Here is a 26,640-nt window from a genome sequence, read left to right on the forward strand (position 1 = left end):
AATTTCCCGTTCTGTTACAATGCATTTATAAACGATAACCTAACATCTAAATAGGGTGATTCTCTTTATGATATGGACTGTCCATCGAAATATAGGCAGCTTACAGGTTGAAACATGATTTTGTTATATATGTCTACAATATTGAACGCATTTATATAGACATAAAAGGAGAAATTTTTCCTGCATGCATATTCTTTTATTTACAGTTTTTCTTGCATAATTATAATGTTATATTATGTTATGTATATAAATTTAATCGTAAATCTAAATGTTAAGAAAAGAATAATATATAATATACCAATTTTTGATTATTACAAATTTACATGTCGACAAAAAATTGTTTTTTCTTTTTATACAACGAAAAATTATAAATTACGATAAGACTCAAAACATGGATCATAGTCTTTTTTACTTCACTCTGATGATAACTCATCTCATAACATATATATAAATGATATAACTTTTATATTGTGTTTTAATTTCCCCATATAATAATAAATAATTTTATATGATAATTTTGAGACTTTGTTTTATTTACATATAACTTACAAAAAGTCAGTTTCAAGATACTCACTGCAAATTCTTAAAAACAATAATTTAAACAAGTTAAATTTCTAATGTATATATAGCGCATATAGTCTTTTGCATATGTCATTTTTCTTTTAAACACAATTACGCTAAATCCGTGTGGAAAGCACTATGTTACATCTTGCTTAACTAAAAAGTGAAAAATATTCAGCAGAAATCTTAATTTCTTATCGAATCTAACACAAGTAAAGTTTAACATCGCTTATTTGGCAACAGTTTCTCTAAACAGTTCTCCCTTTATGTCCTAAAGCAAATCTAAACGTTCGCACGCATAATATATAATACATGTACATTCGAATGACAAAGTGCTAAAATTTGTAAAGAAATAGATACAAAAAATTAACATAATCACAGTTGTTTGGCAGGCTTGCGGGCGAGCGCGGCGCAGACATGATGCGTTTGGACAGGCTCTTTCGACGCAAATACCTCGTTTTTTTTACATGGTTTTATCACTTGGTCGATATAGTACTTCCTAGTAGCCTGTTTAAGCCTTCGGCATTGACATATTGAGTCTTAAACATAATCGTTTGTTCCAGGACTTGTTAATGGTTCCTGGGCCTGTACGTAAAAAAACAAATGCAAACATATATTTTGTGTATTTCCTCAAATCTTTGATATCATTTCTTTATAAAAAAAGAAAAAGAAAAAATATCTTAAAATTAAATTTTATATTTATATGGTATTATAAAAAATAAATATAAAATACTTTACATATAAAGAGATAAGAAAGAGATTCGCCAAAATAACTACAATTCAGAATGATTAAAAACATCAAGTTAAATTTTAAATAAACTTTGTTACCTCTTCTCCAACTGTAGCCGTAGGAAGCGGAAATCTATTCTTTTCAAGACTAAACTGATCCTCTGTAGTCTTCCTGTAGACGGGGTTATCAAAGTTCATACTAGTGACATTACGATGAAGATAATGTCTATAGCAGAGTATAGCCACAAGTGCAAGTAATAACAATCCTAAAGACACTACGCCTATCACAATACCGGCGACTAAGCCAGGATCTGTTGCTTCAACTGCTAAGCTTCCTTTTTCATCAGAATCTGCTGAAGATAGTGGATCTAAAAATAGCACATTTATTGTAAAAATTTTTAAATCAATATAAATAAAGAGTATTTTAGTATAGAAAGTTTCCAATACACTTTTTGGGTAGTTCTAATGTCCACTTATTATTGTATGGTAAATTATTAAAATTAATTAAGAAAATATCAAAATGAATTTAATTCCCAAGCAATATACGGATCATGATATTGTTAACAATTACAAACAGATAAGCGCACAGATAAGTGAACAGATGAGAATACAAATATAAGAAAGATATGTAAAATTGTACACATGCAAATCTAAATTCTTACGATATTACTTTATTCTTATAATGTTAGAGAAAAATACATGCAAGATATGTAGCACACTTATTTTATACATAAAATGACATGGAATAAATATATATAGAAAAACATTTGAACACATCTTTCGCCAATTTCGAGATTTTTATGTTATACTAAGTTTTAATATGTAAAACTAAGTTACACATTTTATATATATATATATTTCCTCGTATGTTCAGGAGTTGAAACAATCTCTTTCTCTCTCTCTCTCTCTCTCTCTCTCTCTCTTGTTGATTCTTTCCCTTTCTTTCGAAAGTAATTCGATAACATTAAATGTAGGCAAATATCTTAAAATTCATAAGATATATCACAAAATACAAGAAAATACATAAAAATTATATGATATTATATGATACATTCGTAAAATATATAAAATTATACGATACTTTTACAAAAATATTTCACCGTTTTTGGCCCTCGAAAACGATTAGTTTGAGTGTGCAGTCGGCTGACAAGAGGTCATAAGGTGGTACTCACTTCAATAATATTATAATTTATGTAGATAAGTTTTGGTATGAACTTTTATTGAGCAAAGGGAGAATGCACACTTCTCAAGTACTTTTGTAAAAGATCGAAATTAAAAAATTTCGAGCAGATAAGTAACATGCAAATAAGTTTAGCAAAGTACTATATCAAAGATTGCAGTTCGGCGACAACGTGCCTGACTTAAGCGAGATCGCTGGTTCAAGTCCCAATGAGTGAGCCTTTTTAAAATTAGAATGCAATTTTTACATAAAATAATTGTAAATCACATTAATTTATACATTTGGTCGATGTATTTCAAAAATAATTAATTATTTTAAAAATAATTAAACATGTATATTTTCCTTTTCTATACTCTGCCTTATGCCTGTGTACAATCCATACACAAGCCATATGCCTATGTACAATCAACGCGTATATCACAGGCATATGAAAGAGGTCACCATGCCCGGACACAGGCAACAGAACTAGGATACTCTGCCTTGAAAATTCGTTTTCCGAATTGATATTTATTAGAAATAAAATTATTTAAAGATTTTTATATTTGAGAATGTAAGAATATTATGAATAATTTGATTTTTTAAATAATTAAATAAATTTAAAAAACGATGGAAAGTAAATTGTAAAAATAAAAATTTCTGTCATTTCCAAAAATAGAAAATAGAATATTTATACAATATCGTATCATTTGGAAATTTCTTAAAATCAGTTTCTTTAAAATGGTTTGGAGCATTTGAGTAACGTATTATACGTCCCCTTCTAACATTCTTATAATTTGTTATATCCTTGTGAAGTAGACGAGTGTAAAACAGCAGTTTTTGGATACGCGATGATATAGCGCTCCGTTAAACTTATACTTTAATGCGCAAAATATTATATGCTTATTGTTTCCCTTATTTTAAAGTGCCCCAAAATGGCCGGATTGTTTTCTTTTTTTAATTACGCCGGTTGAAATAAAGATAGAGATACATATTTATCTCAAATGAAAATTTATTGAATGAGGTTATTGACTAAATACAACATTATTTAAATAGCGCCAATCAACAGTGACACATTGGCGAAGTCGATCAATGAAGTTTTCGAACATTTTTTTCAACATAGATTTAGATATTGCACCCATTTCTTTTCCAATTCGACGCTTCAGGTCATCAGTGTTTCATGGATTCGTCATGTAAATTCCTGATTTTAATAATCACAGGAAAAAAATCAGAACGCATGTTAAATTTGACAAACGAGGTGACCAGCTAAAGTCGATACTATAGAAGATAAGTCTTATGTCAAACGCTTTGCACAAAACGTCAATTGCCTTCTCCAACAGTATGGCACTACACGTTGTGCCATTCTATTGAAACCGCTTTAACTCGTAAGTGGTTTCAATAGAATGGCGCTTTTTTTCGTTGTAGGAGATATGGAATGTCCCGATCATGTCCACGTATCGCTTAATGTTCAAAGTTCCTTCTAAAAAAAAAATAACCTTACAAAGCCGTACTGAGCGACTCCCATCTATACCGTAATTTTGAACGAATAATCTGCGGATTGTCTCCAAATAAATTTTTCAGCTGTGTTGCCACAGACTTGACTTGCACAGTGGCCGCACTGCATTGGATAACAACGTGCTACCTTTTTCTGTATAAAAAAAAACATCCTGCCATATTTCTTACACATTTCTTACATATTTGTGTAACGTACGAGATTAAGAACGCTTCGACATTTATTGGAAGATATTAGATTATTAAGTATAAAATGTCCGATTTCGAACTGAAAGTTTGGTTTATTATATCTCAAGCAAGAAGCAGTATAATTAATCAAAGTATACACCTAAACTATCGATACAGTTTTGCCATCTTAACGATAGCTTGTTAATGCCGATAGCGAAGAAGCCTGGAGAGCAAGTGGTGATAAAATCGCGAAAGGCGTTTCCTACAGCTTGTTGGGAATTAAATATTTTTCCTTGCAAGAAGTGGTCTAATGCCTGGAAGAAACGGTAGTCAGTTGGTGCAAGGTCTGGGGAATACGGTGGGTGGCAGAGAGTTTCCAAGTCCAGCTCCTGTAGTTTGAGCAACGTTATTCGTGCGACATGTGGTCAAGCATTGTCCTACAAGAAGATTGGTCTGTCTTTATTCACCGATTTCGGCTGTTTAATCCCAAGTTCTTTCATCATTTCGTCTAATTGGTTACAGTAGACATCCGCCGTAATCAATTGACCAGGTCTCATGAAGCTGTAGTGGAAAACACCAGCGTTGAACCACCAAACAGACACCATTAGCTTTTCTTGGTGAATATTCGATTTCGGAGTGTGTTTTGGCACTTTATCTTTATCCAACCATTATGCTAAACGCTTGCGATTGTCGGAAAGAATCTATTTTTCATCACATGTAACATATGCGGTGTAAAAATGGTTCGCCTTTATGTCGCGACAGCAAAAAAAGGTAAACTTCGAAACGATTTCTCTTCTTCTTCTCTTCTGCTCCTTTAATTCATGTGGAACCCATCTATCCAGCATTTTAACCTTAGCGATTTGTTTAAAATGGTTTAATATTGTTAGAATAGTAACGTCAGATCTTGCTACTAATTCACGCGTAGTTTGAGATCTCTCCGCTTCCACCGCAGCTTTCAGCTCATCATTATCCACCTTGCTCTCAGGTCGCCCACGTGGTTCATTTTTAAGATCAAAATCGCCAGATCAGAACTTCTCAAACCATCGACGTACTGTACGTTCATTAGCCACATCCTTGCCAAACACTTCGTTGACACTTCGAATTGTCAGCGCTGCATTAGTTCCAAGACGGAACTCATATTCGAAAATAACGCGAATTTTTTACTTATCCATGGTTTACAAAATTTAATCTGCAAAAGACAATTCGACAGATAATCACAAACCAAAACATGCGTCTGAAAGGCTGATGACGTATCTTCACAATAAAAAANGTGAAATATCAGAGATATCGGATATCAAACTTGGTACGAGGTAATCAGACATTTCACACAGCTGATAGGTCTATTTGCCCTTCCCTTCCATTTTTATTTGAATATCCTATTAACCTAGGCGGATTATTTACAAGACTATAAACTTTTTTTTAATTCTCCGTTGCTTTAAACGAAACTTTTCATTTTCAATATTTAAATTTTTATAACGCAAAAAAAAAAATATATATATATTGTGACAATGCAAAATTTTTTTCGTTACTCAGGCCGTAGCCTGGCCGAGGAGGAGCGGGAAATTCACGCCTTCTCACGAGAGAAGGCGACCGAATTCATTAATTTTGACTGTTGTGCACCGTTAGTGCATGTGACATGACCCGCGACTACTATATTTTTTTTGAGTGTAAGAAAACCCCGAGCTAGAACACCGGATGAGAGGAAACCGAAAGGAAACGGAGCGGCCGGGAGGAGTCAAGGACGTACGAGAGCAAGGGCTCGGAAGGAGCGGCTAGAGCGACACGCGGAAAGACGGGGAGATCTTCGCCCGAATGGACGGCTAGTAACGAACAGCAGGGATGGCCACTTTGCGCTAAGAGAGGCGCAAGGCCCCGTGACCGGGTCGCAGATTATGCGGAGGAGGACCCCGGGGGGGAATCCTTTCGAACGGCTGCGAGCCCTCTGACAACTGGAACTTTTACACTAATATGCTAATAGCATGATTCGAAAAGTTCTTAATGCAAAAATATTTTATTATAATATTTTGAAAAGCTCTCGAGGTAAGCTACAAAAATATGCTATAAAAAGTAGGAGTTTCCATTTAAGAAATTGAAGGTGACCTTCATATGATCTTCAAATCACCATTTTACGCATCCCTCGAAATCATACAACTTTTGTATGAAACATTGTTCTGTAAAATGCTTTGTTTCTGAAATATGTTTGTCACATTTTAACTCACTCATTCTGTATAGATCGACTCATATCGTGAGAAGAAGCGTAACAACATCTACAGAACAGACATAGCGGAGGAAATTTGTCCTTCTCTTTTAGTCGCTTGGTAGAAACTAGACAAAGAGAAAGAGAGAGAGATGCAGAACGTGCTTACATATCTTTCCATGTAAGCTCAATGTGTGTGTACATACTATCGTAACTTCCAATATTATTACCAGTTCTGAAAAACTAAAGTATATATATAACATCGATATAGATCGTTTGTTTTTGCTGGCAGTGAATATCGGCACGCAGCTTTTATGTAGCATCTGTGATCAACTGAACGCAGTAGGCATCTTACGTAAGCGCCAGCGTCTGACAATGAATTTACCTGTCTGGCCTTGCCAGAAATATTTTGCGTACCACAATTTGGGTATAGAAGGTATGCGTGGCGTATAACTTAAAAAATAAGTTTCGGACAAGGTTTTACAAGAAAAATTATTCTAGAAACTAAAGAGGATTGTATACTTTTTAAAGATAAGAGGTTGTTTTCTATTACCTAATATATAACGTAAAATATATAATGAGAAAATAACGATAAATTATTATTTGGCAATAATTAGAAATCACAAGCTTTAATATAAGGTTACCTGACGTTAAGTTAAACAATGTTTATGTAGATTATTGGTCAAACTGAACAGAAAAGTACCATATTATTTTATAAATAACAATGCAAATTTTTGAGTTATTAATTAAAAAAGATTAGTGAGTGACTGCGTACGATACGGTGGATGAACTCTATAAAGATTGTGCCTCAATTCTCCACAATCGCTGCTCGTCAATTGGCAATTAACGGAAAAGTGGAGAGATGCTCGCTATTCCCAACGTTATTCTGCTTTTCGCTGACTATGTGCGATAAGCAGAAAGTTGAATTATTGTCTTTATAAAGCTCATTCACTACATCGTGCACGTGATCATTTGTGAGTTATTTATAAGCTGCTTTCCATAACAAAACGACAGTTATAGCCTGTTTAACCAATTTAGGATGGATTTCTTTAACATATAAGAAATAAACATGGCATGAAATATAAAAATTAGCACATGAATTGTGTTATGAATAAATTTTCACTAGCATTATAATCAATTTTGCATATATCAATGAGATTGAAAATGAATATTTAGCTTCCCGCCCTTTCTTTTCTCTTTCTTTCAAAAGGAACCCATGAATATATTACAAAAATATCATCCAACCAAACTTACTGGGAGTTGTAGTTATATTCAGAGGCTCAAGCGTTCTAAACGGCTGTGTAGTTGCTTGCGTTGTTGATGCTACAGTTGTAGTAACTGGAATACCCGTATTCATGCAACATGAATGTAAATAAATGAAACAACAAAAATAATGAACCTATAATATTTTCGAGCAATTCTCAATAAAATGATCGCAAATTTTCGTTTCAAACTCGAAAATCGAATACACGTCTTTCTTGCACATATTTTTATTATACTTTATTGGTAGACTTATATGAAATCTATTATGCCAAATGATTTATTAGTGTTTAGGTAATAACAATTTTGTACAGTATCGACATTAAAATAAATATCCAGGTAAACAAAAATGTTGAATATAGTGTACAAACATTTAATACGTGCTTTGTGACGTCATTGCAACAGTACAATACATTTAAAACATCCTTGATTTAAGAAATACTCATTTATTACACCATAATTTAATCTAAATATTGACTTCTTATTACTATAATAATATCGGATTAATTGCGTTCTCTTTTAGGTAAAATAATATTTATGACGTTTAGAATATCGCCACAATATTACCGTAATTTTCACAGTATCAGATGATTTTCTTATATATTGATAAAATGCTTATATATTGACAAAATGCTTGTTGTATAAGGACGCATCTTAACGTATGCTAGTCACAATGCAGACAATATACTGAATTATGTCTATCTGGATATGCGTGTCATAAATATATACATGAAACAATTTTCGAGTGCAACGAATAGACAAGATTAAACCAAAAATGAAGTTCTGAGTACGTTTCTTATAAATATAAATAATAAGTATAAATAAAAATGCACCAATAACATGCAACAAAATACTCTCGCAGAGAGCTTAAATTTTATTTCTATGTCATACGTTGTACTATAACACATTAACGAATAACTTTCCGTGCTAACATTATTTAATTAAATATTCTACTAATTTAAATTACTTTATATTAAACTTATGACATTATAATTCATGACAAGACGACTGTTTAAGAAATCTTAAGAGATCACTTTTAACGTTAATTTATTGGCCCATCGTGATTTGATTACTATAACAGTTGAAACTTGCAACAATAATAACTTGCAAATATCGGAAAGTTATTTGTTAATCACGATATTCTCTCTTATACTGACTCACCACTTTCCACACACATTAATCCGTCGGGTAACAGCCGTAAGCCATCAGGACACGCACATGACAACAGTGGAGATCTGGAGTTGATTTTAGGTGCTGGTAAACATAGATGGCTACAATGCCCATTGACAGCCTGGCACTGATTCATTCCATCAGGCTGTCTATATGGGTGATATACATGAACTACCATTGGATGTTGAAGCGTTCTGATAGATGTTACAGCCTCTACTTCCTTTCCGGTGAATTTATTAGCTTTAAAAATCGTTTCCTTATCCCAATCAGTCCAGTATACATAATCTTCAAAGGTCGTGATACTAAAGGGATGCCTCAGATTATCGGGAGAATAGAGAACTGTTCGCCTCCCGGTACCGTCGTAATTACAAGAACCTATGATGTTCAATTTTGCGTCTACCCAATATATTCTTTTGCCGATCAAGTCTAAAGCTAAGCCATTAGGCCACTTAACATCATTGCCAACAACCACCTGCAATAGATTTTTGTCAGAAATCAAGGCAATTTAATCGATAAACGCATGTAATGTAATATATGGATGATATATAGTTATATAATTATTTTTGCTTATTATTTATCATTCTCATTCTATAACTATAGTTCACGGAACAAGAGATAAATTAGTAATTTCAAATAAGAAAACCAACATTTCAGAAAAAAGAAAAAAACTAAACGTAAATTTAAGTAATAATTTGAAGCAACAATAAAAAGAAATATAATTATAAATAAAAATTCGCACAATTTTATTATCATTTGTATTTATATGTAAATCTTTAAAAATGCTTACACAGCACAAATAATCTTAATCTTTCCACACAACATTATAACGTCTTAAAGACATCCAAAATACGTCTTAAAATTAAAAAAATGTCTTATAAAATTGTCAAAATGATGTTTTTATCACGTTCTTAAGACATCCCATGTCCTAGTTTAAGATATCGTTGTTTTGAGATATCTTCAAAACATCATATTTAACATTAATTTGAAACATTTATATGTGTTCATATAATTATAGATTTTTAGGATTATATAGACATTTTTTTAAAGGGAAACAATTTTTATTTATTATCGTTTTTTGCAATCGGTCAAGAATTATGATTAAATTGTGAATATCATTTTAATTGACCACGTTGCTATGAAAAAATGGCATTCAGTATTGCAACATAGATAAATATGTTCCATTCTTTTAAAATAATATATCTGTATAACTAAGGGAGATTCTTCCCTGATTCAAGTTACAAGTTACTCGGGATGTCTCGGGACTCATGGAACAAACTCCAGGAAGTGGTAGGTCTCATAAAGAAAATTAATTTTTGTTAATGAACCCGTGAACTCCGACATGTCCTTAAAAAATTATGCGTTCTTGTTCGAACTGCCTGCGAATTAGGCAACTGGTCGTGTGAGAGCATTACGCGTGACATTTGATGATACTAATTTGCGTCCTTTGATTTTTTTTTGGCTTTTGTATTATTTTGTTTTATTTTATTCAGAAATTCAATGCTACACAGATGTAATGAATATAATCAAGTGTAAGAGGTAGTATTCACGATGATAAATTTCAGACCAAGATTTAGTATTTATGTTGATAAATGCCTAAAAAGTACTGGAATGTTAGTAAATTCTCAATAATTTCTTTAATTTTTATATCTGGCTAATAATTCAATCCAAGATTTATCATCGTGGATATTATCTATAGACATAGTATGAATAGACGGAACATGCCGTCGCTTGACTGACGCCTACGAATAATGGAAGTGAGACAGAGCAGGAAGTACACGCGCACTCTTTCTGTCTTCTTACGTTTGTTCATTTTCTACATTTGAAGTTAAGTTGTAAACATATATTTGTTATTAATTTAAAAGTATTTTTTTCTGTATATGATAAGAATAATAGAAACAAATTTTTCTCGCACCTAACTTAAATTGTTATATTATTATTAATTAATTAAGTCATAATAAATTTTAAATGAATATTAAGTTAAATAAATGAAATAAAACTCAGCAAATATCAACTAATACTAACATAACATCAATGTAATATAATTTCCCACTCAACAATATAAATGCTATATAACGCATGTGTTATATAACAGTTATATTATTGAGTGGGAAATTATAATATTGATTATGTTACTGTTAATTGGTGTTTGATGGGAAAAATTATTACATTGAAATAAAAATGTGTGTGTTAATATGTGACATAAATTTATACTTACATTTCCATAAAAGTGATTTTTTATAAAATATTCTTAATAATATTATTATGACAACTTAATAATAACATTATGACAACACTACATAAATAACTTCAAATTTCTTTCGCCGCACTGTTACACGCGTTCTAACTGGCTATAATCCATTTGCGCAGGCGCGAGAAGACAAAAATAATGCGCGTACAATTCCTACTGTGTTTCATTCCTATTATTCGCAGGCGTCACATTCTTTTATAGAAAGGAGAAGGAATGAATGCTCCTTCAATTTATACGATGTCTATGATATTACTCCTAAGGCAGGCACTTCGCACATTCTAATGTTTTAACCTATAATAAAATGTCTAAATAAAATGAAAAAAAAAAAAAAAAAAAACAACAATGAAAGCAGAAACAAAATCAAAAGATGTAGACTAGTATCATCAGACGTCACGCACAATGCTCTTGTGCGAGCAGTTGCTTACCTTACAGGCGGTTCGAATAAGGACGTATAATTCATTAAGGACATGGATACAGGTTCCTTAACAAAAATTGATTCTCTTAGTGAAACCTACCATCTTCTGATACTTGTCCCATGGATTCTGAAACGCCCTATATATAAACATTTTAAAACGTATATTAAAATTAAGGTCATTTGTGTTATATAAAGTTTTTTTCAAAGATTTACTCACATTTGCTCAGCAGGATTAGCAGTGATTAATGTAACAATTTTCGTTAATGTTCCCTTTTATAAAATTTTTCTCCTAAAAATATTTTGAATATTTAAGATTTCCATTTCCTACCGATCGATGAGAACCATCCATGCCAGCTCGTTCAATACGCGCTTCGTCGCTCCAATCTGTCCAGAACATCCAACCTTCCAAAGGATTCAATGCTATTGCCCTAGGTTCGTGAATACGATCTCGTATTAGAGTTTTCCTCATATTTCCTTCAAAATTAGCTAATTGAATCGTATCTTTCACAGAGTCCGTCCAATAAATGTGACTATAAATCCAGTCAACTGCCAATCCATCGGACGTAGTGAGATCGTTCTCGATAACAACCGTGCGCTCATTCCCTTCGTCTATTGGCGCTCTAAATATATGATTTGATTTATTATGCAACTCATTATAAGAATGAGAATCCACTTGAATCGAACATCTTAAATATTTCACCTATTTTTGATAATATGAAAAAATGTCGAAGGAAAAAGTTGTACCGTTCGGAAAAATTTGTTTTCAAGGTTATTTTTTCAGAGATTTGAAGGTCAATATCAAGAGAAGTTCAGCTATGATAATATATGGCTTTTAAAATTATCTTGAACATGAAAGATTACGCGTTTAAAGAAAATAGAAGACTCAAACATTTATGCTTTTCAACACAAGTTTATTTAAAGACATGTTCAAAATAATCTCCTCCGATATCAATGCATTTTTTAATATGATACATAAATGATATTCTTGCTCTTTCTATCATTTTTGAATTTGTATTCTCATATGCACCCAAAATACGCTCTCTTATGTTCTTCTGTGTAATTGATACACCGCTGTAAAAAGTGTTTCTTAACATTCCCTGTAAAAAGTCAAAAAGATTTATATAAAGAAATTTTCAGGAACTTTTGTGTTGAAGAGCATAAATGTTTTATTTTTCTAGTTTTTTCAAACATATGTAATTTTCCACGTTAGGGATAATTTAAAGGTCGTCGTTGAATCCTTCTCGATGTCGTTTATAAAATTGTGCAAACAAAAACATATAGTTCTATTAAAAAAAAAAAAAAAAAAATATTCAAATCTCTGAAAAAATGGCCTTGAAAAATTTTCTTGTCATCATAATTGTTCCTTCGAACGGTATTAACATTTCCTTAGACATTTTTTCGTATCATCAAAAATAAATAAAATATTTAAAATGTTTGATTTAACTGGACCAACCTGTGTAAACCACGAAGAAAAGAACATAAGAAAAAAATGAAAGAAGAACATGAAAAAGAGGAACAAGAAAAAATACGAATAAAAATATAAGCGAAGACCTAGAAGTATATAAATAAATTTATAAAGAAAAAAGCTAGACGAAAGATATGTGTGTGTGTGTGTGTGTGACATAATATAGAAGTTAAGAAAATTTCAAGGAACATCAGTGGTACACAAAGTACGATCACTTTTTTAAATCAACCTTAGCAGAACACTGGATGGAGACTGGACATTCCGTACAATACGCCAAAACTACGATATTAACCCCGTCAACAAGGCTATTTCGCCAGAAAACATTGTGAAGACCTGGAAATTTTGAAACATCCTCACAACCTCAACCGAGACAAAGGTGTACAGGTGAACCCTATTTAGCATACTGCCTTCCCGGTTTTTTAATTGACCAGCTGATCAATAAAAACACGCTGATTGGCTGGAACCCTCCCCTTTTCCCACCCACCCCTCCTTCCAGGGATAAAAGAGCATATAAGGACAACCAATATTTAACAGGGCTCAGTATCAGAGCTCCAAGCCCTGGTAATGCAAACCGCAATGATTGCGAAACGTTGGTAGAACGCTGATTTAAAACGCGGCATATATCCGGAAGTAACGCAAGTGGATTGTACCAATGACCGCGAAAGCCTTAAGACTAGTATTGAGAATTATTAATAGATATATATAAGCAACAGAAATTGAGGATCAGCAAATTGAGGAATATAAAGAACATGAGACAACCTAGTCGAACACAAGAAAAAATATCTCATAAAAGCAGGTTACGAGGTGGTATCATTACGCAAGCGCTATTTTGATGAGAATGGCTAGTATTTATAATCTGATCTTATATTTAAGATCATTTTAAATTCATCTTTAGATGCTTTGTAAACAATGAAATGAACTGTAGCATCTGAAGATGAGACATCGTCATAAGACGGTCTTAAATATAAAATCTGACTATGAATATTGACTTATAATATTATTAATAAAGATATAATATTGCAACAATATTACAAGGATATTACAATATATGTGGTTGTCCCATTTTAATTTATACACCCAAATATCTCATGAATAGTGCATTTTGGAGAAAATGTTTCATATAAATGTTGTATGGATTGGAAAGGAACATAAGGAAGTGTCATTGGTTTGAACTTTAATAATTTGAAGGTCACATGAAGGTCATGTTCAATTTCTTAAATGGAAATTCCTATTTTTTACATATTCTTGTATTAGGTAAATCGGAAAGTTCCGTCCATCTAGCGGCGAGTAGCTATAGCTAGAACTGTCGGTAACTCTAATATTTAAACCAAGTTTAATTTTTTAGTTTTACCATCTGTCATTAAAATTTAGTATATAAAGGTATACGTTTGCATCAATAACATTGTTTCTTACTGCATCAAAAATGTTGAAATTTGAGCCAAATAAACGTCATTTGCGCGAAGTGTTACTTTTGCTTCAAATGAAAGAAAACTGCAGCTGAAGCTCATCGAATGCATGTAGAATGCATGTAGAAGTTTATGGTAATAGTGCTCCTTCCGATAAAACATGCAGAGAACGGTTTCGACGCTTTAAAAGTGGTGATTTTGATGTGGAGAACAAGGAGTTCTGGATGGCCAAGAGCTTTCGAAGACGAAGAATTGCATTGGTAGATGAAGACCCATGTCAAACGCAAAAACAACTTGCAGAAGCATTAAATGCACGACCTGTCATTTCCGATCGTTTGAAAGTCTTGAGAAAGATCTACAAAGAAGGAAAATGGGTCCAATACGAACTAAAGCCAAAAGACATTGGAAGGCGAAAAACCATCTGCGAAATTCTGCTTGCTAGACAACAAAGAAAGGGGTTTTTGCATCGTATAATCACTGAGGATGAAAAATGGATATATTTTGACAATCCCAAACGTCGAAAAACTATTTGCGACCCCGGCCAATCCTCAACATCGACGTCAAAGCGGAATATCCACGGAAAGAAGGCAACGCTCTGTATTTGGTGGGATCAGAAGGGTGTAGTGTACTATGAGCTGTTGAAATCTGGTCAAAGAGTCACAGGGCATCTCTACCGAGAACAAATTATCCGTTTGAGCCGAGCATTGTACGAAAAATGACCAGAATATGAAACGAGACAACATAAAGTGATTTTGCTTCATGACAACGCTCAGCCTCACGTCACAAAACTTGTCAAGGAAACGTTAGAAGCACTTCTCTGGGAAGTGTTATTCCATGCGGCTTATTCATCAGACTGTGCTCCTTTCGACTATCACTTGTTTCGGCCGACAGAATACGCACTTGCTGAGGAACGTTTCAATTCTTATGAAGACGTCGAAAAATGGATCTCTACTGGGTAGCCTCCAAAGATGAGTCATTCTTTCGCCGCGAAAGATGAGTTATTCTTTCGCTTGCTGCCCGAAAGATGGAAAAAAATCATTGCTAACGACGAGCAAGATTTTGATTCATGTATTGTTTCATTTTGTTTATTAAATAAAATCATACTTTTTGCAAAAAAACAGACGGGACTTTCTGATTTAGCTAATAGGTTATCTCGAGAGATTTTCAAAGCACTATAATAAAGTATTTTTGCATTAAGTACTTTTCGAGTTATAAAGCTTAAAAGTTGCAGTACCGCCGGCATTAGCACTACCCACAATAGATATAAGGACCCCATGGTTCGTCACATATATATATATATATATATATATATATATATATATGAACAAAGACATGTTGCAGAGAGCGTGCCAGTGCTTCAGGACGAGGATCGAAGCAATCATTGAAACAAAAGGGGGTAGAATAATTTTACTCTAAAAGGATTCCATTAGTGATGTACAAAGTTTTTTTGTAATTTTTACATTTTGACAAGTAGAATTAGAGTTTAAACAAATTATTCATTTTGTCCGGATTTGGGTGGCGGACACTGTATATGTATATATATTGGATATGGGAATAAGTTTCCGCCCATTGTAGAGAGATGTCGTCAATAGCACTGCTTGCAGATTTGATAAAACGGCAATATATGTGGTTGAAAGATGTGTGTTCAAGCTTTTGAGCCCAATGGCATTCATTTGAAGTGTAAACCAGAGTAATTTTTTTGCGTTGAAAATGTCGGAATTTATTCCAAAAAACATTTGCAGGAAGTTTTACTCTATTATTTTATTTGTAAGAAAAGTGTTGCGGAAACGCATAGTTTGCTTGTAGATATTTACGGTGAGCATGCTCCATCGAATACTACGTGTAAAGAATAGTTTCGGCGATTCAACAGTGATTTCGACGTGCGTGACAAAGAACGCGAAGGTGCACCAAAAAAATGTGAAGATGCAGAATTGCAAGCATTACTCGAAGAAGATCCATGTCGATCGCTCGATGATTTGTCAAAAGAATTAAATGTTGATAGATCCACTGTTGGAAAACGTCTACACGCAATGGGAATGGTGCAAAAAGAAGGAAATTGGGTGCCATACAAATTGAATGAGAGAAGCATGGAAAGACATTAAGTCACGTGCGAGATACTGTTTCAACGACAACAAAGGAAGGGTTTTCTGCACCGTATCGTGACTGGCGATGAAAAATAGATATAGTACGGTAACCCTAAACGCCCGAAAGCATGAGTGACGCCAGGTTAACCAGGTCCATCAACGCCAAAACGGAATATCCATGCGTCGAAGATTATGTTGTGCATCTGGTGGGATCAAAGGGGTGTTGTATATTATGAGCTGCTGAAATCGTCCGAAACCATCACTTGCGACCGTTATCGACTACAACTGATACATTTGAACCAAGCTTTGAAAGAAAAACGATCGGAATGGGACAATAGGTACGACAAGCCGATTCTGCTACATGACAACGCTAGGCCACACGTTAGAAAACCGGTCAAGAAATACTTGGAAGGAGTGAAGTGGGAAATTCTGTCCCACCCGCTGTATTCGCCGGATATTGCTCCTTCAGATTTCCATTTGTTCTGGTCCATGCAGTTAGCCCTTTCTGGAGAGCGATTCAGTTCTTATGAAGGTATCAAAAAAAGGCTTGATGAATGGATCGCTTCAAAAGAACAAGATTTCTTCCTTCGAGGAATCCGCTTATTACCTAAAAAGTGGGAGAAAGTTGTCGCTTCCGATGGGGCATATTTTGAATGAACTCACTTTGCATTGTTTTGTTTAAATAAATATCTCTTTTTCACTAAGAAAAGGTGGAAACTTATTCCCATATATATATAATACTTTGGATTCATGGGGTGATCAGATAAATTTGGCTCACTTTAAACGTTTTCACCGGTAACGACTTCAATTGTAACTCAACGGTAGAAATTATTCCTCCTTCATACTATCAACCATACGAAATGTATAATAAAACCTCTTAATGGAAAGTCTTGTGTAAAAAATTAATAGAATGGATTAAATTGGAAATAGAAAGAGGAAATAAGGAATATATATGCAATATGAGTACATATATTAGGTGTACAACTTAATTCTCGGCTTTTTAAAGGAAAATATATTGTTTATTACAAAAAGAAAAAAACGAATAGTCTTTCAATTTTCGAAGAAGTCTCCGTTACTTTCTACACACTTCTGCCATGTTTTGGGTAACTGACGAAATCCGCTAGGGAAAAAAGATGTGTTTTTGAGTTGATAAATTTGTCGATGCTTTGTCGACTTCCTCGGGAGATTTGAATATGACGGGAAAAAAGTTAAATTTGAATATGAAGTGGGAATCAACCAGGTGATTTGATGTTGCAAGGATCGAAAAAGATGGTAATCAGAAGGGACGAGGTCTGGAGAATACGCCGCGTGAGGGAGAATTTCCCAGCCTATGCCGGAGATTGACTTCCAAAGTTGTTTTCACCATGTACGGCCGCGCATTGTTATGCAGTAAAATTATCTTCTTCCTTCCAGTGTCAGTAAAAGGTCTTTTTTTCTTTAAGTGCGTCACTCAATCTAATCAATTGCTAATGGTAACGCTCAGAATTGACAGTTTCACCAGGTTTGAGTAAATAACTGCCTTTCTGATCCCACCAAATACACAGCATCTTTTTTACATGAATATTATCCCGAAACGTTTGAAACCACTTTTTACACGTATTATAAAACAGCTATAACATTTTCACTTCACAAGGCCGAGCAAATCATTTCTTTAGTATCGACAGCATTTTTCTTCAGTTGGAATGTGATAAGGAGGTAATGCCTTAGATACTGCTTCTCGATCGACATCGCTTTCATTATAACTTTTTGAGATTATACCAACAGCACTATCAACTATTATATCTCATTTTAAAGCTGACGGGTAGCGCTTTAAAACGACTATATGGCGGGGAAAAAATTTAAATTTGAATATGTAGTTGTAGTTGATTAAATGTAGGGGCAGAGAATTAAGCTGTACCTTTAATACAATCATGATGTTATTATATAGTCTGTCTAATATAAGCGTAACAAATTTCTGCTTAAAAAGCGTTCCCAACGAGAAATGTACATCGAATTGACATCAAATCGACGTCGAAGCAATAAAAATTACATTGAATCGACGTCGATTTAACGTCGATTCGATGAGTCATTTCTCACCGAGTTACATTAAAAACTTTTGGATAAACAGATAGAAAGAAGGGTTCTTTCCCTATGATAATATACAAAGAGTTCCAAATTATTGTCTGACTTTCGCTAAAGAATGACGTATTTAATGATGAATACCGGAATAGGGTAGGTCGAGGTGAATCGAATCACACGACGAATTGGATTAACATAAACTTTGAGACAGTTGTTAGTTTTTTCTTTTCAAACGAGTACGAAGGAAACACCCAGAGATAACTGACACAATAAAACAGCCTAAATAAAAAACAAAAGCTAATGGCAACTGTCTCAAAGTTTATATTGATCCGATTCTTCCTGTAATCTAATTTGCCTCGGTCTATGGAAAATTTGAATGCCAATAAGATGGTCGAACTTTACCAGAAATCGTTAATAATATCTGCCGAAAAAGTAGTTTTAAAATAAAAGTCAGAATTGAATCCTTCAAGAGTACAACCTAAAACATTGGAGTCGTCTTTGCTCGCAATGGAAGGAAGAAAATAATGTCGAAACACTAGGTCTTGCCATTATAGTCATCAGATGACAATCTTACTGAAAATGCTTAGGCATTAATAAAGATTAAATTGCGTGGAATAAAAGTATACTAGATTCATTCAATATGTTGATATTTCGAGAAAATGCTGTAAAATTGGTAGAGAATATGCCTGGAAGATGTCAGGTAGTAACTGACAATGATAGTAAATGGACGACTTATTAATATAAAAACGTTGTAGTACCGATTGTACGTAAATCATTCTTTCATTTTTTTGTAATATATTTTTTGATAATAAACAGTTTAAAAGTTATGTCGATCACGCTCTTATTAAACAGACTCTATTTAGATTTATTTTTGTTTATGTTAATGTAAGACGGAATATACACTCATTGCAATATAAAGTAGCGCTTCTAGAATCTGGGAACGAATCTGGGAACAATGAAAGTCGGTATATAACACAATTACAGATAGTTGTGCCACTGATTATAGATGGGCTGCGATTGCCTGCTAAAATCTGCCATGAGAGGAGTTTATATTGTTACCACCGTGGTCACGTGAATGGCTATAAAACGAACACTGCGTACATTATGACCAATGTATTTGTGGAATATATGTTTGTGATTATTCGACAACACATTCGAAGTAGTTATGAATAACTGACAGAGTTTGAAAAAGGCAGGCCGGTCGTCACCTGTGCTGTTCGAACTGTATTGTGCAATAGTGTTGGGAGCAATGGAAACGTGAGCGAACACACAGTGTTGGGAAGGCACTGGACAGGGTCATCGTTCGACAAACGAGAACGAATCGAAGGACGTCACCATCCAGAAACATGTAGTGGCATCACTAGAGATTTCTGCACAATTGCACGAGGTAACTTGCAGAATGGAATTTTCGGAATTTTCTTATGCATTAACACATCGGTAGCAATAGTCAAGCAGATGGCATGGACGGTTGCGGATTGGCGGCATATCGTATTTAACACGTTCGCTGCCATATCACTCCATAAATTTAAACGATCCATTTGCCCTGATATTATAATCAATTATTTTCATCATCATTCCATTGTCCATATGATTCTATTTCGATGACAGTTTCTTGGTGCGCTACTTTACTTAGCAATGAGTGTATATTTATGATTATATTATGTATGTGAAAAATTAAGAAATTGTAAAACGGAGGCCATCCTAAGCCGCAAGAGAAATAGGAAGTATAAATAAATAATGAATAATATTAATAATACGTACAAGCCAAAAATCTAAGTTTCTTAATCAATTACAATAACTTACTTGTAAATTTTTTTTTCACTGATATCACTCCAAAAGATCATTCCAGTGCGAAAGACGAAATCTAAAGCTGTTGCCATTTTAGTGTTATTTACAATGGCGGTCATTTCTTGACGATCCAAAGCTACCTTTCTGATATCATGTCGACGAGCGAACAACAAACTCGCATGACCTTCAGCTGCTTTACAACGTGTTAAATTCCGTGGATCTTTAAGATAACCGGTGGCACAACTGCATTTAAAACTGCCCTTTTCATTCTGACAGAATTGAGAACAGCTGCCAGGCTCCAAACACTCATTAATATCTGAAAAATAAAATAACTTCTGTATTATAAATATTATTTTGTAATATGATATCTCAATTTTTCAATTCGTATTTTTCAAGGTGCACAATAAAACTTTATATTAGGTTTACTATATATATGAAGTTTGGAATTCTTAGTTGTTGAACTTTTTCTTTTACCATCACACGTGCGATTATCGATGAGCCTATAGCCTTCATTACAATCGCATCGATAACCAATAGGTAAATCGACACAAATCTGCGAACATCCACCGTTATTCTTTGCACATTCATTTACGCCACAGTATTGAATGCTCTCATCTTCCCAGCCTATGCAATCAGGATTTTTGTTACAAACATGTTCTAGAGGAATACATGAGCCTTCGCTACATTCGAACTGAATCTGTGGATCACAGCTTGTGATTTTGCCCGTGCAATTCTTTTCATCGCTTCCGTCAGCACATTCAGTTTTACCATTACAATACAGATGACCTAAACATACAAATTATTAATATTTCTAAATTTCTTTTCACTTTAAACTTAAATTATAGTGAATTACTGTCATTTTTGTATATAAAATACACAAAATGATAATTACACAGTTTACCATAAAGTGTTAACGTGTTCAGTAAATCATTTTCTCGCTCGTAGATCGTTAGTAATTTTACATTTAATTTAATATTGAACATAAGCAATTTATAATGGAAATAAATTTCATATTTCGCATTCATTGCCAGTATAATATATTCAATCGAACGTTAAATACCTGATATGCAAGAACGTTGATCTTCGCATTGAAATTGATCAGGTCTACATGTAACATTCTGACATATCCGCGGGAATTCGTCCGCACCATTTGGGCAGTCCTTTTCACCATCGCATACCCAAGTCTGATGTATGCAAGTTATGCCGTCGTTGCAATCAAATTCTTTGTTGCAATGGTTTATTTTTTCTCCATTTGCAGGTTCCTAAGAAGGAATATTACAAAGAAACATTAGATCTTTCTCTCTTTCTCTCTCCTCTCTCTTGTTTTTTCTACTTAAATATTTTTTAACGCGTTAAAACTATTGGAATAAACAATTTGGTTGTAAATATTTCCTTTGCTACCAGTTTCCTTTTAGTAACATTTAATTGTATTATTATAAAATTATTATAAGCATAAAATAATTTTCTTATTTCCACGTGATAAATCATCTAGATGATTAATAATTTCCTATGGTTATATATTATTTAGATATTCAATTTTATGAAATAAAAATAAATATAATCTTACTCAACTCCACCATTTGATAGTTTAGCAAGATTAATATTTTGATTGCCGCTATCATGTATATAAAATGATTCTGCTGGTGGCTATCGCTTTATAAATAAATATTTTTCAATGAAAATTGATATAATCGCAATATTGTAAGAGTTATATAAAGCTATACGGATATAAAGATATACGGATTGATACAAGGAGAATGATATTCGTCTCTTTAAATATCGTCTAAATAAACTTTTACAATCTGATGAGGACAGTCAAAGATTTTCTGGAATAAGTGCGATTGTCAAAGTGTTAATACAAAACACCAAGTACCTGACATCCTATCTCATCAGATCGATCAGGACAATCATAGTCACCGTCACATCTCCATCGCGATGTTATGCAATAATTTTCGGAGCACGCAAAATCAGTGCCAGGATGACAAGTTATCGGTCCGCAAGCTTTCTCGTCACTGTTGTCTCCGCAATCATTGTCATTATCGCATACCCACAGCTGTTGGATGCAGTGCTTATTCGCACAGGTAAACTCGTCAGATCGGCAAGTGTCGTCTGAGATGAAAAATTTTCATATGAGAAAGAAAAATTTTCATATGAGAAATATGAATAAAAGTAAAACATTTAACGTAATTTATTTGTGAAGTAATAATATTAATCTTCAAAAAAGTCAAAATTTAATATAAAGCAAAATAAAGATTATTTGAATAATTCCTAGCTTTTTTTAACAACGACGATTAATCAATAACAAAGGGTACTCGATATATCATTGTGATTAAAAAAAAAAAAGTAGAAAAAAAATATTATTTTGATAATCTTGAAAAAATATATCTCTGCATTATGTATTATTAATTATAAATCTAATGTATATATATATATTGGATGTTTCAGACAAAAGTTGTAGGATATAAAAAGACCCATTTATTGATATTATTTGATATAGTTTGACCTTGGGTGGTGTCGCCAAGGTCAGAATAAGGTCAACTTCAATTTTTTTAACGGAACCCCTTACTTTTTATTGCATATTCTTATAGGTTACCCCGAGAGCTTTTCAAAACATTATAAAAAAGTATTTCTTCGTTAAACATTTTTCGATTTATAAGGCTTGGAAGTTGCAATACCGCCGTCATTATCCAAGCACTATCCAAGACACACAGCAGAGAAAGTTTGGAGTCAGAAAATAATACAGAAGTAATGAACTTATACGGTCTTTATATCTACTTTGGGCTAATACTTGTGCCGGCGATATTGCAACTTCTAAGCCTTATAAATCGAAAAATGTTTAATGAAGAAATACTTTTTTTATAATGTTTTGAGAAGCTCTCGGAATAAGCTATAAGAATATGCAGCAAAAAGTAGGGGATTCCAATTAAAAAATTCAAGGTGACCTTGTTTTGACTTCGGCGACGTCACCCATGGTCAAACTGATAATATTAGTAAATGAATCTTTTTATATCCTACAACTTTTGTCTGAAACATTTTTCAAAATAACCACTTCCCTTGTTTTCAAATGGGGTGTACGGGTAGTCTGAAACACACGATCTTATATGTAAGGTGTCCCATTTTAAATGATGCCCTCAAATATCTCATGAACAGTGCATTTTGGAGAAAAATGTTTCATACAATAGTTGTAAAGTTTGGAGGAGGATATAAGACGATGTCATTGGTTTGATCTTTAATAGTCTTTTGAAGGTCACATGAAGGTCACCTTCAATTTCTTAAATAGAAATTCCTACTTTTAATTGCATATTCTTATAGTTTACCTCAAGAGCTTTTCAAAACATTATAATAAAATATTTTTGCATTAAGTACTTTTCATGTTATAAGGCTTGAATGTTGCAATACCGCCAACATTAGTACTACTCAAGGTATAATAGATACAAAGACTCCATGGCTCGTCAGTCCCGTAATATTTTCTGACTCCGCACCCTCTCTGCTGTGTGTGTGTGTGTGTGTGTGTGCGCGCGCGCGAGTATCACAGAGATAAGGACCCCACAAGGTCCTTATCTCTGCTAACACACACACACACACACACACACACTTACATACACAGCAGAGAAGGTTTGGAGTCAGAAAATACTGCAAGAGGGATCCTTATATCTACCTTTGGTAGTGCTAATGCCGGTGGTATTGCAAATTTCAAGCCTTATAACTCAAAAAGTACTTAATGCAAAAATATTTGTTTGCAGTGTTTTGGAAAGGTCTCAAGAAAAGCTATAACAATATGCAATAAAATCTAGGGAGCTCCGTTAAAAAAAAAATTGACCTTTAAATGACCTTCAAATTCGACCTCAGGGTAAAAATCAACGTCACCACTAAGTTCCGCCCTCAAAATTCTAAAACTTTTGTATGAACTCTTTTTCTTGTTAAAGTACGCAATCTAGAAATATTTCAGGGTTTCTATAATTTTGTCTCACCCTGTACACGCACACACGCACGTACATATATACAATAGAGTAGTGTATATACATATAGAGAGTGTTCCATCTTAATATCTCTTCTGTAACTCACAGATAAAAATTTTTCAGACAAAAGTTGCATGGTTTGGAGGGGCACAGACATATGATGAAAATATGAATATAATCTTCAGTGACCTTTTCAAGGTCAAGTCAAAGTCACATAAAAATTTTTAATTAAAAACCTACATTATTTCATATTCTTGTAGCTGACCTCAAGACCTTATCAAAACACTATAATAAAGTATTATTCCTTTAAGTAGTTTCTGAGTTGAGATTTCGAAAGTTCGAAAGTTAACAGATCAAGATTAAATCAACCCACTATCTTAAAGCAATTAAGTTTGAACTAAGAAAGAGTGATGACTTTGATTGGCTTTTACATCGTGTCCTCAGACTCAGGTCGAGGTCACTTTGAATTTTTAAAATTTATTTTCTATTCTATTTTTGTTCTACTTTTAGCGTTACCTAGAAACAACGAAAGTACGAGTGTAGCATAATAGACAGCGCGCGGGTCTACTATGCTTAGAGGTCACGGGTTCAATTCCGGCAGAGCCAGAAAAATTTTCATACGCTCATGTCGTCCTCTGGACGGTCTGGCAAAGCCACCAGAGAGTGTATTTGCCCAAAGCATCTCTCGCAAAAAGTATACCGTTCGGAGTCAACGTTAAACTGTAGGTCCCGTATGCCTGCGTATAATCAACATGCGCAACATAGGCATATGCGTGTGTAAGAGGAAAAACAGGCCTGCAAGGTCTATTGTAAAGAAGAAGAAGAAGTTGATTTAACCCTTAGCTGTCAACTTTCGAGTCTTATAACTCAGAATGTACTTAATAAAAAAAATACTTTAATGACTACTTATACTTTTATACTTTATAATGTATCGAAAAGGTCATAAAGCCAGCTGCAAAAAATGGGAAATAAAAAATGGAGGTTTCCATTAAAAAATTTTTAGATGACTGACCTGACCTTGAGAAGGTCACTCAAGGTGAAGTCCGTATTTTCCTCATGTGTTCTTCTGCAAACCATGTAACTACCACGGGATAACATGCAAAATTAGTCGGAAGTCAACAATTCTCTAAGACCTATTTTCATTAAATAGGACGTTTTTTTTATTATCTTGCAACACACCGAAGACAATTTCGATACAACATTGAATAAATTAAAATGATAGAAATTTCAAGCAACTGCTGTAAATGTATAAACAAACATACATAAATATATACAAATATGAGTACAAATCTGACTGTGCAACTTTCTAATGATACATCTTGGGTAACATTTATGCGTTATCGGTGTAATCTGTGATAATTTTGTCAAAAATTTTATGTTACATATTTTTAGAATAAATTTCTTCTGTTACGATGAAAACGGAGAAAACAAAAATAAAGTTAGGCATTTAAAAATATTCGATTAAAAAATAACTTATGCTATATCTTAAAATTACTTTAACAGATCTCAAAGATGCATAAGCCTTAAATCTTTCAGCTTTCATTCTTTTCAGCTATAAAACTTTACAGCTTTTTATTTAAAAAATTTTGTCAACATCACTTAATTTATAACTTAATCAACCATTCAAATTAAAAAGGTGCTTCTTATATATAATGCGTAGAATATAAAAGATTTCATAACATCACAACTTTCACATGTATATTAACATGTAATTTAGATAATAAATATAAATATCTTAATAAGAATGAATGCATGCATGTACGATGTACACATATGCAGATGTAATATAACTACCATTCCAGAAATCAACGTATTAATGTAATAAAAAATGTAATAAAACATTTATCCTATCATCTTACAAATTATATTACAGGCCATTTGCATTTTTAAATATACGAGTTTCCTAAAAAAATAAAATTTCCAGCTGTCACATAATTTCGAGTAAGATAATTACCTAATAAATATCTTTTCGATCAACAATAATTGCTGCGAAACTATTTAACACGTTCGCTGCCAACTACAAGTATACTCGTAGTTGGTATATGAGCCTCACAAGCCAACTACTCGTATGTCGATAACCGACCTCCTATGCCAAGCACGAGTTAATCCGTAGTATAAGCACGTTAATTTGGATCTTTGATTTAAGATGAATAAAGCAGAGAGCATGTTTGGTGGCTTAGTAGAAGGAAATATGCCCGAAGAGCATGGCAGCGAACGTGTTAATAACGAATAAAAAGTTATCAATCATGTGTTGTAATTTTAAATTTTATTTGAGAAATAGGAAATTGTTCGTCTTATTGGAAGAAAAAATTTTATGAAAAAAAGTCTTATTAAAAAATATATATATGAGTAACATATACAATAAGATATACAGTATATATACAGTATATATATATATATAATAATAATAAATACCATATATAATAATAATTATAAATACCATATATATATATATATATATATA

The 26,640-nt window shown here is 33.2% G+C and overlaps 1 protein-coding gene across 3 annotated transcripts in view; it reads right to left on the minus strand.

The window, feature by feature from the left end:
• Nucleotides 1–512: 512 nt before the first annotated feature.
• LOC106751666 (very low-density lipoprotein receptor-like) overlaps nucleotides 513–26,640 on the minus strand; it is a 55,608-nt gene continuing 29,480 nt past the window's right edge. For 2 of the 3 annotated variants that reach the window (XM_014632649.1, XM_014632651.1), the window contains 9 exons: nucleotides 22,091–22,326; nucleotides 21,278–21,479; nucleotides 20,692–21,003; nucleotides 20,233–20,533; nucleotides 11,745–12,036; nucleotides 8,745–9,225; nucleotides 7,578–7,661; nucleotides 1,390–1,658; nucleotides 513–1,146 (listed from right to left, as the gene is read on the minus strand). In XM_014632649.1, coding sequence (XP_014488135.1) covers nucleotides 1,102–1,146; nucleotides 1,390–1,658; nucleotides 7,578–7,661; nucleotides 8,745–9,225; nucleotides 11,745–12,036; nucleotides 20,233–20,533; nucleotides 20,692–21,003; nucleotides 21,278–21,479; nucleotides 22,091–22,326 — 2,222 coding nt within the window. In that variant the 3' untranslated portion in view covers nucleotides 513–1,101. The remainder of the gene's footprint in view (nucleotides 1,147–1,389; nucleotides 1,659–7,577; nucleotides 7,662–8,744; nucleotides 9,226–11,744; nucleotides 12,037–20,232; nucleotides 20,534–20,691; nucleotides 21,004–21,277; nucleotides 21,480–22,090; nucleotides 22,327–26,640) is intronic. The other variant, XM_014632650.1, reaches the window with a different exon arrangement.

The sequence above is a fragment of the Dinoponera quadriceps genome, unplaced genomic scaffold (genome assembly GCF_001313825.1).
Source record: "Dinoponera quadriceps isolate SergipeBrazil2010 unplaced genomic scaffold, ASM131382v1 scaffold115, whole genome shotgun sequence".
NCBI classification, from domain to species: Eukaryota; Metazoa; Arthropoda; class Insecta; order Hymenoptera; family Formicidae; genus Dinoponera; species Dinoponera quadriceps.